Source organism: Kogia breviceps, chromosome 13 (assembly GCF_026419965.1).
Source record: "Kogia breviceps isolate mKogBre1 chromosome 13, mKogBre1 haplotype 1, whole genome shotgun sequence".
In the NCBI taxonomy this organism is placed as follows: domain Eukaryota; kingdom Metazoa; phylum Chordata; class Mammalia; order Artiodactyla; family Physeteridae; genus Kogia; species Kogia breviceps.
In genome coordinates, this window is record NC_081322.1 from 83188121 (window position 1) to 83201365 (window position 13245).

At 47.0% G+C, this 13245-nt stretch overlaps 1 protein-coding gene across 3 annotated transcripts in view; it reads left to right on the forward strand.

Moving 5' to 3' along the window:
• Positions 1 to 13245, forward strand: part of TULP4 (TUB like protein 4) — a 223230-nt gene that overhangs the window by 182242 nt on the left and 27743 nt on the right. For all 3 annotated transcript variants that reach the window (XM_067011103.1, XM_059083531.2, XM_067011104.1), the window contains 2 exons: positions 2297 to 2463; positions 12034 to 12258. In XM_067011103.1, coding sequence (XP_066867204.1) covers positions 2297 to 2463; positions 12034 to 12258 — 392 coding nt within the window. The remainder of the gene's footprint in view (positions 1 to 2296; positions 2464 to 12033; positions 12259 to 13245) is intronic.

Here is a 13245-nt window from a genome sequence, read left to right on the forward strand (position 1 = left end):
TTTATTAATTTCATCAGTACCTGCCCCTAGTTCTGCCGTCCTGAACTTCGTTCTCTGCCAAGTGTCTGATCGGGACTGAAAATATCATAATGACCACTCAGTTCCTTTGTATTCTTTATAGGGTGAGTTTTTCACATTTTTCACCATCTTGGAAACTACCTATGGAAACTTTATTTTTTATTCCTTGGATGTATTCTTTTGTTCTCTATCAAACTAAATTATATTGGAGCAACCCTTCTAACACATTCCCACAATGGGCACGAGAGGATTGGGAACATGAAGGTGAGGTGACTTGGGAAGGCGACCCTAAGTACCCCCCCCAGATGTGAAAGTTCTTGACTTGAGCTTTATGCTAAAAATACAGGCAAATTTAGCATTCTTGCGATGACCTAACTAGAAATCTCAGGCTAAGCTCAAAATGTTTTCAATCATTTATGCCCTCGTGACACGAGATGCTTTTGCACTGTCTTCCCAATTTCAGAAAGTTAGGTGACGTTTCAGTAAATTGGTGTCATCCAGTAGGTGCTGCATGTAGGCAGTTTCTTCTGTCTTGGTTTCAGAATATCTCAGTCTTACGTGTGGTATGGACAGCAGTCGTTTTTTGAAAATTTATTTATTTTTGTCCACCACTTTACGGGATACGTTAGTAAATGCTGGGAAGAGGTCTCCGGGTGCTGTCAGAGACGGCTCACTGCAGCTTCTTCCATCTCACCGGTCCCATCGCGGACAGGTCGGTTGTTTGACTCGCAAGGTGCCGACGGTCCCTGATTGACTGTGGTTCAACCGGGGGTTTTTCAACTTTATGACGGTGCAAAAGCGATATGCGTTTGGTAGAAACCGTGTTTTGAATGTTGAATTTGGATCTTTTCCCAGGCCAGTGATACGCAGTCCCATCCTCTCTCGTGATGCTGGGCAGCGGCAGTGAGCGCAGCTCCCAGGCAGCCCCGCGATCACGAGGGTCAAAAACCGATACACTTAAAACCACTCTGCACCCGGACACTTTGTTTTTCACTTTCGGTACAGTATTCAGTTAATTACGTGAGACATTCAACACTTTATTATAAAATAGGCTTTGTGTTAGATGATTTTGCCCAACTGTAGGCTGGTGTAGGTGTTCTGAGCATGTTTAAGGTGGGTGAGGCTAAGCTATGATGTTCGAAAGGTTAGGTGTATTAAGTGCATTTTCAACTTACACTGGGTTTATCCAGACGTAACCCTGTTGTAAGCCAAGGAAGATCTGTAGACCAAAAGGGTCTAGTATTTCTTTTTTACTGTCTCGAAGAAACATCATCAGAGAACTTTTCCAGTGAAGAAAGGTGACTCCTGGTATTCCCCAGCTGTCACCAACACCGTGATCTGTGTCATGTGCACAAGAACGTACAGTGCTGGGCCCCTCGTGGTCTCCACGGCCAGCCCGCTTTCCCACCCTTGTCAACTCCATTTTCATTGCAGATTCTTGGGGTTGGGGGGATTTTGCCTTGCTGATGTTTGCTGAGGAAGTTCTGCCTCGAAGAAAAATCTGCTGAGTATCCCACCTTTGGGGAATTCTGTTTATCACACAGTGAACTGTAAATTGGTTCCCCTCATTGGGGGTTTTTACCCTTTATTGTGACTTTCCTCCTTCTTGAGGATGTAGCGGGGAGGGGGGGAAAAGGCTATTTCCCCTCTACCCATCTTAGGCTCTCAGACCAGGCCCTGTAAGTTAGACTGACAAAAAAACTGATTGACCAGAGAAAAACACACAGAAGTTTAACAACACATGCACCGTGTTTACCTGCGGAAGCACAGAGATGAGTAGCTCAAAGGGTTTAGATAGCATGTTAACAAAAGAACAATACATTTTTTGGAGAAGTGACAAGACAAGGAGAAGACTTGAAGTTTCTAGGACAGCAAATTGTGGGAAGGTGAATATATGGGGGAGCTAACGGAAGATAAGGGCCAGTTAGTAAAGTTTGTTATGCAGATTCCCCTGGTGTTGATAATGGTCTAGAGTTGTCACCAGCGGTTCATTTCTGTCCTTCCTGGTGGGGGATGGGTAGATACCTTCACAGATTTATGTCCTGCTTTTAGGCAAGTAGGGGGAAGGGAGAGAGCTTTTCTTCTATCTGTTTCTTCTCCATTGCCTTCAGCTCTACATAATTCTCATGCCAATGTGGCATATTTTGGGGTGCACACTGTTATCTTTCAAGGAAAAATAATTCAGTCATGAATTCAGACTCTGACCAAGCCAGAGCATCTTTGCAGGAAAGCAAGGGTCCCACCCTCGTGCTGACCAGTTTCCTCTCTCTGCTTTCAGAGGTGGTGGCCCAGTGGTGCACGCAGGGAGACCTCCTGGCAGTCGCTGGCATGGAGCGCCCGAGCCAGCTCGGTGACCTTCCCAGTGGCCCTCTTCTGAAGAGTGCCATGGTCAAGTTCTACAATGTTCGCGGGGAGCACATCTTTACACTGGACACGCTTGTGCAAGTAAGGATGTGCGCCAGACAGCCGGCCGTGCCTCTGATGTGCTAGTTTGCACCCAGCCTCCGTTATCTGCTCACTGTGATTATCTTTGACTGATTTTACTCTTTCGTTGACCTGAATTAACTTATGGGGTATAAACCAGAAGAAGTAAGGGAAAAAGGAGCTTTTGCCTCTTAACCAAAATACACCCATTTCCATTCGCAAACGAGTGCACAGTGAGTAAGCAGAGTGAGCTGGTGTTTACCATCATTCTGAAGTAAAAACCAGAAGCTTGCAGAGAAGTAAATGCTGGATTTACATGTGTTTACTCTGATTTTGTTTGTTATGCCAGTAATGTACTTTTACAGTTAAACTAAATTATTGTTAAACAGTCAGTAAAGAAGCTTAAAGGTGTTTAAGAAAGTGGGCACATGTGGGCCCCTTTCTATTTGTTTTTATTTCCCAGAAAGCTTTAGACCGCCTCGTTTCTGGTCTGGATCAGTTATGGTGGAGGCAGAATTCCACCACAGTGGAGTGTAGTGGGGTGTAGTCTGCGAGTGAGTTGACGGTTGATGGGCGTGATAATAAACTAGGACTTATGTCCTAACCTTACCCAGCGCATCAGAGAGACAGGTACACCAGATTTGGGGAAATTTGTAATTAGGTGCAGGCATGAATTATTTAAATGTATCAGGGCTTCCCTGGTGGCGCAGTGGTTGAGAGTCCGCCTGCCGATGCGGGGGACGCGGGTTTGTGCCCCGGTCCGGGAGGATCCCACATGCCATGGAGTGGCTGGGCCTGTGAGCCATGGCCGCTGTGCCTGCGCGTCCGGAGCCTGTGCTCTGCAAAGGGAGAGGCCACAGCGGTGAGAGGCCCGCGTACCGCAAAAAAAAAAAAAAAAGTATCTTTTTTTAATTGTAGTAAAATACACATAACATAAAATTTACTGTCTTAACCATTTTTAAGTGTATTACATTATTTTGTAACCAATCTCCAGAATTTTTTCATCTTGCAAAACCAAATCTATCTATACCTTCTTGTTTCTGTGAATTTGACTGTTCTACGTACCTCATATAAGTGCGAGCATACAGTGTTTGTCTTTTTGTGTCTGGCTTACTTCACTTAGCATAATGTCCTCGAGGTTCATCCACATCGTAGCCTGTTTCAGAATTTCATTCCTTTTTAAGGCTGAATAATATGCTATTGTATGTGTACACTACATCTTGTTTATCCATTCATCCATCAATGGATGTTTGGTTTCCTTCCAGCTTTTGGCTGTTATGAATAATGCTGCTGCGAACAGGGATATACAAATATCTCTTTGAGTTGCTGCTTTCAGTTCTTTTGGATAAATGCCCAGAAGTCGAATTGCTAGGTTATATGGTAATTCTGTGTCTGACTTTCTGAAGAGCTGCCATACTGTTTCATGGTGGCTGCAGCATCTTACGTCCGCCCCAGCAGTGCCCAGAGATTCCAGCTTCTCCACGTCCTTGCCAGCACTTGTTATTTTCTGGTTTTTTGATGATAGCCATCCAAATGGGCATGAGGTGTTATCTCATTGTGGTTTTGATTTGTATATCCCTGAAGATTAGTGATGTTGAGCACCTTTTCCTGTACTTGTTGGCCATTTGTATATCTTCCTTGGAAAAATGTCAATTCAAGACCCTTGCCCATTTCCTAATTGGATTGCTAGTTTTTTTGGTTGCTGAGTTGTTACAGGATTTAAATGTATCTTTTGACAGTGTAATATCTTCTGTGGGCAGATAAGCGTATTTGTTTGCTCATTTGTTCAAGCACCCAGCAAACATATTTTGAGGGGCTCCTACACAGCTGGCCCTGAGCTCAAAGCTCTGAGTGCTAGTGCATCGAACGTGATGCAGGAGCCCTTCAAGGTAACAAGCTGCAATCAAGCCCCGGCCAGAGCAGGACAGCGTGGTTTTAAAGTGAGAGTCAACGTTGCCCAGGCCGCCTCTGCAACTCCGAGAGGCAGAAGTGGTACAGGCAGCCTGAAATGAGGAATTGGAGAGATTCATGTAGCAGAGAGACCAAAACTGGAAGGAATTCAGGGAACTGCAAAGGATGGTATAGAAATGGACAGCCAGGGAACCTTGGTGGGTAGCATCTGCTCTGTGACCTGAGACTGGCAAGTAATATAAAGTCGTAATAAGGCATGTTCAGGAAGAAGTGATAAACACAGGATGGGAAGCTGTTCTTGGATAGGAAACGCAGATTCCTATTTTAGACGTGAAGTAGTTCTAGGTGATGAGGCGAACCCAGGAAGAGCTAAAGTGGAGCAGAGTTGAGGCCGTTAGCATGAGGCCAAGGTGTGTGGCAAAATAAACGTAGATATTGGAGTCCACGTGGATTTGGGATTGAAGGAGAGATTACCTTGTTTACACAGTAATTGTTACCCTACTGCCAGTGCACTGCTTAATACCTATGGCATGTATTACACTTTTCTATTTATTTGCCTATTTTCTTAAAGTCAGAGACCACGATTTGTTCATTTTTTTCTGATCTTCACTGTGCTTAGAACGCAGTAGAACCTCTATGGCCTTAACCATTGATTGCAAAAGCTCTCAGCTCGCCCATGAAATTAACGTATAGGTCCTGAATTTAAACCACCTGAGGCTCAGGGATGAGAGGGGCTTGGCTCACCTTCCTTTGGAGAAAGATATTCACACTGCGTCTCAGCATTTTAATAAATTGTTGACTCTCTTTTCATTTGAGAGTCTGTTTCAACCATTGGAAAAATTGCCTCAATAATATAAAGTTAACTAACGATGCTATTAAAAACCAAGTACAATACTGATTATATGTAGCACCAGCTTAACTGTTGTCTGTAATGATTCTAGAATCACATGTCTGTACTATGCTATTCAAGTTGTCCAAAGGCAGGAACGTTTTTATAGCAGGAAGGAAGTTAGGTAATTTATTGGGCTGTTTATAAAAAGAACTAAATGCAGTTTAGATTGGATAATTTATTTACAAGTTAATGAGATTGCAGGTTATTGCGTACAAAGCCGTTGCCCAGCACAAACTTGCGGCAGCCTCACTTTAAAACTGATTCTCCTGAGTTACTCATAACAGCAGTGCCTGTGGCTGAAGCTCCTAGAAGGAAAAAAAAGCTCCTGAAGCTCCTGTAATTTATTTTCTTTTCCTTCCTGTCATAATTTAAAAGTCTAGAGTCGATCACACTAGGTGCTCTCTGTAACCATCTGCATGTAATTGTATATCTGATCCTCTGACCACAGATTTTGAGGGTTAGCACCACTGTCTGAAGTTCACAGGCTTCAGTAATTCAGGTCTATGTGTTTTCTATTTGGTTGGATGGTTGGGTTTTTTGGGTGGGCTGGTTGGTTTGTGTGTGTGTTTTAGCTTTATGAACTTTTTTTGCATTAAAGGCAAGTTGGTGGAGTTGCCTTATATTCTGTAAGGTTCAGGTGTTGATGTAAGATATTTGGGTAAAAAATTAAAAGAGGGAGCTTCCCTGGTGGCGCAGTGGTTGAGAGTCCGCCTGCCGATGCAGGAGACACGGGTTCGCACCCCGGTCCGGGAGGATCCCACATGCCGCGGAGCGGCTGGGCCCGTGAGCCATGGCCACTGAGCCTGCGCGTCCGGAGCCTGTGCTCCACAACAGGAGAGGCCACAGCGGTGAAAGGCCCGCGTACCAAAAAAAAAAAAAAAAAAAATTAGAAGAGGAAGATGGTAGGTGTGGGAACCGAAAAATCAAGTGAGAGAGCGCATTTACAGTCATAGACTTCCGTGCTCTTGAAGGAGAATTCTTTAGCAAAACTGTATTTGCCCTTTTTTTGTTGAGAATTAATTGTACCTGTTCTCTCAAAGCTGCCACAGGTGTGCTTTTCCCATTGTTTGCTGTAAGTAGCTGAGAAAGTCCCTTCTGGGCTGTCTGCTTATAAAATACAAGAACGGCATGTTCTTTCAAAACGGAGATTTGGGCGACTGAATCCTGAGCTAGCTTTTATTACTGCAGCTTAGTTGGTGGCCAGATCATCGTAACTTAATATTCAAAACTGTCCATGGCTCCAGCCAACACAGTTTTACGGTGAACAGTCACCACCTTGGTCTATTTAAAAGTGAACTCTTCTGGAAGGCTTTCCTCCTGTGTACTCGCCTGTACAAACATTAAACACCCCCTTCCACCAGGGGCTGTGAAACATTTGAAGTGCATTTCCTCTAAGACAGAGATCCCCACCTTCTTCCTAGGGGAGCTCAGAAAGGAGGGAAAGCGATTGGGAGACAGGAGACCCCTCTGACATTCCCGGGGTCTGACTCCTCATCCCGGGGCTCCATCAGCCAGCAGCTGTGCACCTGGATGGCCTCTTTTTCTCTCTCTTGGGCCAGTGTAGCTGGTTTGACCCTTTTGTTGCCTCTTGACTCTAATCCTGCTTTAATAGCTTATATTTAACATGGCAAGGACACCCCGCTTTTTATTCCCTTTTAAGTTTTTCGAGGATTCCACGCAGCGCACCGCTGCACACAGAAACGGTGTTGTGGTGAGGAAGCTTTCAGGTCCGGCCACAAGCGTCACCAACTCACTCATCTCAGCCCGCTGCTGAAACTTCCTGCATGGAAGCTTTCTCTGCTCCCCAGCCCCTTATCCTACTGTTGTTACCTCGTAGCATTCTTCACTAGCTGACGCCACCGGGTGGTCCATCCCTGTCACAGAGCCTGGGGCACTTCTCTCTCCCTCCCCTCCCCAGAGCGTCAGCTCCGAGAAGGCAGGGAGCTGCTTCTATTCCGTGTCAATCCCGACGCCCAGCATGTGTCTGGCCCACTGCACACATTTGACAGGGATTTACTGACTGACCGATTGACAGCTCAGGAGGCGAGTACGTGATGGGACGGATGCGTGGCGTGGGTCGTGCGTGTAGCAGCAGGAGATGAGGTCGGGAGGTATTTAGCATCTCTTCGCCTGCCGTAAGGGGTTGAAACAGGCCGTTGACCTTCCATGATGCTGTGGCAGCAGAAGGAGGGTGAGCAGACGAACCTGCTGTCCTCGTAAGTAGCCGGCGTCTGACACAGAGAGAGGGACGGCCTGACTGTCCGTTGGCCGCTTCTCTCGTCCCTCTCCGGCCCAGGGACACCTGGCATCGGGCCAGCAGATTCGCCAAAGCACCAGGTTCCCGCCACATCGATACTCCCCGAGATACAGCTCGTTGTCCTGCCCTTTTGCCTTAGATTTACATGCCGAATTCCTACACAAATTAAGTTCTAGCCATCGTTTCTAAAAATAGTCATTTTGTGCAATTTGAGAAAGCGATGAAGTCCACACATTTACAGCTGAGTTTCTCCCTAGCAGACGGCAGCTGTTCAAAAACAAAAACATTCATCTGCGGGCGTCGCGTCTGTGTGCACCCTCTCGTGCTCCCAGGTTCGCTGGAAGAGAATGTTGGACACGGTCCTCTTCCGCTGCAGCTAATCCTGGTGGGTGGGACGTGCCGGGGGAAGGTGCGCTTGGACACGCTCTGCCGAGGGCAGTGAGCAAGGGATTCCCGTTCTGCCCGCAGCGGCGGGTCCCAGGGCCCGGGGCCGCTGAATCAGGACGCCCCTACCCTGTGTCTGCGGGCATGTGCCTTTACCACCGCCTAGATTCCTGTCCTTTCTGAGAAAACAGCACGCTTGTACTGAGGGCTTTGCAGGCTGGAGCACCAGTAAACAGCACCGGAAGATGAGCACCAGCAGGAAACGAGACTCTTGTAAAAAGTAAGACGACATGTAGAAAACTATAAAAGTACAAACAAGGTATAAAAGGATTTTGTTGTGTGTGTTCATTTTCTTATTTATTTATTTCAAGTTTTATTAAGATATATTTGATATGGACACTTTGTAAGTTTGAGGTCTACGACGTCTTGATTTGCTATATGTGTATGTGGCAGTATGATTACCGCCGTGAAGTTAGCTCTCAGCTCCCTCATGTCACATGATTACCATTTCTTTTCTGTTTTGAGAACATATAAGATCTTCTCTCTTAGTAACTTCTAAGTATTTGTACAGTATTGTTAACTGTAATCACCGTGCCGTGCATTAGATCCCAGGTAGTAGGACTTCCTACGGGCTTACAGGACTTACAGGGATCCTGAGAGGTCATGGCCCTACTTACTGGCCTCAGACTCAATGGTAACTATGACAGTCCGTTTCCCCATGTCAGTGATACCTCAGAATCTTCAGACAAGAATATCAGCTTTCACTAGTTGTAAATGTTTCCTTACTTTTCTAATACAGCTTTAAGATGTATTATGGCAAAGGCACCAGTATTTATTTTGCTCCTTTATTATCTTACGTGGGGCATATGCTGTAAAAATAAATCAAATGAGTGGGATTTCCCCCTTTGGTGAAATAAATAAATCATCACTGACTTGGGCAAGTAAGTGAATGCTGTACCATACTATACTGGACCATAGTAAATTCCTAGTGGTAGTGGTCTTGTCCTGCTCTTAGAAAAGGGGGTTTCCTGGCCACCTTGCTCCAGATAACAGGTCCTTTGAGACCCTGCAGGCATCACTTCTCCAGGCCAAACTATTCCAGGTCTTTTTTCCCCAGTTCTAGTTCTCAGTCCTCGCACGCCTCCTTGCTGAGAATTCTCGTTGTTCCTCACTTCGCGATGCCGGGTGTGGAGGGCGCAGCCCCTCCTCCGCCTTCCGCTGCTTCCCGCTCGCCCGGCAGCCCTGCGTGGCGGCGGGGGTACCTCCGAGTGCGGGCCCCCGCGACCTGGGGGCTCTTCTCCGCCGTAAGGAGTCATTCCGGTCATTCTCCACTGGCGGTTTATGCAGCTCGTTTCTTCTCTTGTCTGTTTGCCTTTTCTACACGTCCGTTGCTGGGTCTGTTTCTGAGTAAGATAGCCTTGACCGAGCGGATTAAGGGAGGAACTGTGGGGAGAATTTGGGTTCATGACTGTATTTGCGATTGACAGAGAGGCAGCGTGTTGCAGTAGGATGAGCATAAGCAGTGGGGTTGGGGGGTGGGTGAGAATGAGCTCTCCTGTTGATCAGCTGTGAGGTACATAGCTCTCTTAGTCTCAGTTTCCACATATGTTAACTGGGAATAACGATGCCTGTGTGGCAGAGTTGAGAGGATTAAATGAGATAATATGGGTGCTTATTAGGATACCTTAATGTGCTACTGGAATGTAGTAAGTTTTTAAGACCTGATTGTTAATTTTTGTTAAGATGGGTAGTGATTATACCTGTAATTATGACAGATAGGATTTTTATCTGTTTATAGACTTGAAAGTCTATAAAGTGGCTTAAATTCCTTTTTTACAAAGCTGTGAGATAACATACTTATCGTAATGATAATCTTATAGGAGACCCTCCCAACACATGTAATCAGCTGTTAACACAGAGGTAATTACTATGAAAAGCAAACCAGGAGGAGGGAGCGGAAGAGAGGATGAATATATGTGTTCTTGCATTGTGACCACTGGGACATCAGGTAGCTGGATTCAAAACTCATGGAAAGTTGGAAGAAAGAAGTGTCTGGTATTTTTGCAGCCAGTTCCAACCAAGTCACGTTGTGCTAACTGGAAACGGTTCTGCATTATTTGAGCTGTAGGTTGTAAATACTATCTTTGGAGACTTGGGGGTTGTCAGGGTGCTTTACAGCTTTAAGATCAAGCATGATTATGCTACTAACAGAGCTTTGTCCCAAACTGCACTTACGGGGGTTGGTCATACTGAAGAAACTCTCTTCGTATATTTTTTATGTGTCGTCTGCCGTGTCTTCGGCAGTGATTATGTCTTGCTCTAACCTAACAGTTCCCTCTGTGGGGGTCTACCCTCTGTGAGGGATCCTTTTATAAGGAGGCCCTTCTTGGAAGTACTCTGAGGCCCCCAGACTGAGCTCCAGGCCCTACGATCCTCCTCCAGGGGACTGCGGCTGTGGTCCTACCCATCGGCTGCCCGGCCTCGCCATGATGGAAATGAAAGATGAGTTATCTTCAGCCTTGCATTTTTGTTTTGAATTTGAAGCTAGAATTAGCTGATCCTGGAGGCTATTTTAAGCAAGTGTCTTCATGTTTCTTTTATCTTGATGCTTGTCACTAAAGTGTTGTGAAAGTTCTCTTCCTGTTTTGTATAAAAGGTCTGGTATCCCCACTTCTGATCTTTGAAACCCCTCAAGACTTCATTAAATTAGAACTCCATCTGTCTGGATCAGAATGAACAAATTCTCTCGCTGCTTCTCCATCACAACCACCCTCCACCTCTTTCTTTCTTCCTTGGCTGATCTTTCCTAGATGGCACCCCTGAGCTTTGGATTTTTTTTTCCAGTGCAACCAGTTTCTAACTTGCATATTTGGATTCCAGCCTGCCTCTTCAAAGCAAATAATGGCCACAAACCCCTAGAGCAGCTGCCACAGGAACTGTGTTCCTCTCTCTCCCCTTTCCTGCCCCATTGGCTCAAGGATGGCTGATAATAACAGTGATTGAGTATCTGTGGGTTATCACCTGTGATGAGTCCCAGAAGCACTCTGATTTCTTTCATCTCCTTTAATCCTCTTTTACTCATGAGAAAGTATGAGACTTTTATTATTCCCTGGGTCATGAGCTTGTGACTCAAATCTAATGTTGATCTGACTCTGAAATGTTCCTTATAGGGACAAAAGGAAAGGGCCATCTGGTCTACTTCCTCCCTACCTCTCCAAGCCTTGGAAACTACCCGTTACTTGAGGATCCAGGTAGCCAGAACCTCAGTAAGGAATACGGGTTACTGTACCCCAGGCTGATTGCATCTCCTGGCAGAGATGTCATTATATGGAGCTAAGTTAGGTTTTATGTCACCAAATTAAATGAGATAATACATGTAAAAGAACTTGGTAACACTGTTCCGGTGTTTTGTGCTCTGGCCTGGGGATCTAACTGCTTTTCAATGAAAATACTGACTTTTTTTCCCCTTAATTAATTAATTTTATTTTTGGCTGCGTTGGATCTTCGTTGCTGCACGTGGGCCTTCTCTAGTTGCGGCAAGCGGGGGCTGCTTTTCATTGCGGTGCGCGGGCTTCTCACTGCTGTGGCTTCTCGTGTTGCAGAGCGCGGGCTCAGTAGTTGTGGCATGCAGGTTCTAGAGCGCAGGCTCAGTAGTTGTGGCGCACGGGCTTAGTTGCTCCACAGCATGTGGGATCTTTCTGGATCAGGGCTCGAACCCGTGTGCCCTGCATTGCCAAGTGGTGGATTATTTTCTTTCTTGCTTTTTTTTTTTCTTTTTTTTGTGGTACGCGGGCCTCTCACAGTTGTGGCCTCTCCCGTTGTGGAGCACAGGCTCTGGACGCGAAGGCTCAGTGGCCGTGGCTCACGGGCCCAGCCGCTCCGCGGCATGTGGGATCTTCCCAGACCGGAGCACGAACCCGTGTCCCCTGCATCGGCAGGTGGATTCTTAACCACTGCGCCACCAGGGAAGCCTGAAAATACCGACTTTTTATAATGTAGGATTTAATACCCTTGATTGTGCTTTTTAAAACCAACATTCTAAAAATCTGTTAGATCGTTTTATTTTGCTTGACACAGAGAGCATGATCTTTCTTTGCTTTTCACAAGAGCAAAAGCTTACACATAGTCTCCCTTCACTTCCCGGCAGCGCCCCATCATCTCCATCTGCTGGGGACACCGGGACTCTCGTCTGCTGATGGCGTCAGGACCGGCCCTGTATGTGGTACGTGTGGAGCACCGGGTGTCCAGCCTGCAGCTGCTGTGCCAGCAGGCCATTGCCAGCGCCCTGCGAGAGGACAAGGACGTCAGCAAGCTGACCCTGCCCCCCCGCCTTTGCTCCTACCTCTCCACTGCCTTCATCCCCACCATCAAGGTAAAGCCTTCCCCCTCCTCCTCCTTCACCCTGCTGGCTGCCTGCCTGCCCCGGAAGGACCGCCGGTAGGAGGGTGGGGTCAGGGAGGCGGGCGCGAGGCCCGGAGCAGGACCACGGGAGTCGTGCGGCCCCCCAGAGCTCTGCCGTAGTCCTCCCTGGGTGCTGTCTGTCCCTGGCCTTAGTGTCCCTGGGAGGGGCTCGCCTTGTGTGATGGATGTGAGCTTTCTTGTGGTAAAGGCAGTATTCTGAGCCTGACTGCCGTGGCCTCCCGACGGTCAGTCCGTCCGTTCAGTCCTGACTTGCGGGCAGATGCTGCCATTGTTCCCATGTGAGATGGCGGGAAACGTGTTCCTAGAGGTCAGGTAACTCGCTCCATGGATAGTTATGAGAATGGTCTGGATTGAGCCCAGGTCAGTCCTAGGGCCTGCTTTCCTCACCACTGTGCTGAGGAAGCCGACCCCTGCCAGCACTCACTGTCAGCTGTCCTTTATACGGGTTGTAACCCAGAAACTAGTCTGTTCTCAGTGGGAGTGTGTGGAACATAGCTGCCAATTGCTGTTCAAGGCTGGGTTTCCCCCTTAGCCTCTGGCCTTCTGCACCTTAGGTTCTTTTCTGTATTCTCTTTTTTTGTTTTTTATCTTTGCTTCTAATTATCAGATTGGCTTGTTGGTTACTTTTTTTTTTCTAAAACATCAGAGTTGGGCTTCCCTGGTGGCGCAGTGGTTGAGAATCCGCCTGCCGATGCAGGGGACGCGGGTTCGTGCCGCGGAGCGGCTGGGCCCGTGAGCCATGGCCGCTGGGCCTGCGCGTCCGGAGCCTGCGCTCCGCTGTGGGAGAGGCCACAGCAATGAGAGGCCCGCGTACCGCAAAAAATCAGTTTTAGAACCTGTTATGATTTTTTTTTTCAAGTTGGTTTACAATCTTGGTTTTGCGATAGTGATTCTCAAGCCTGGCTGCACACTGACATCACCTGGGGGAGTTTTAGAC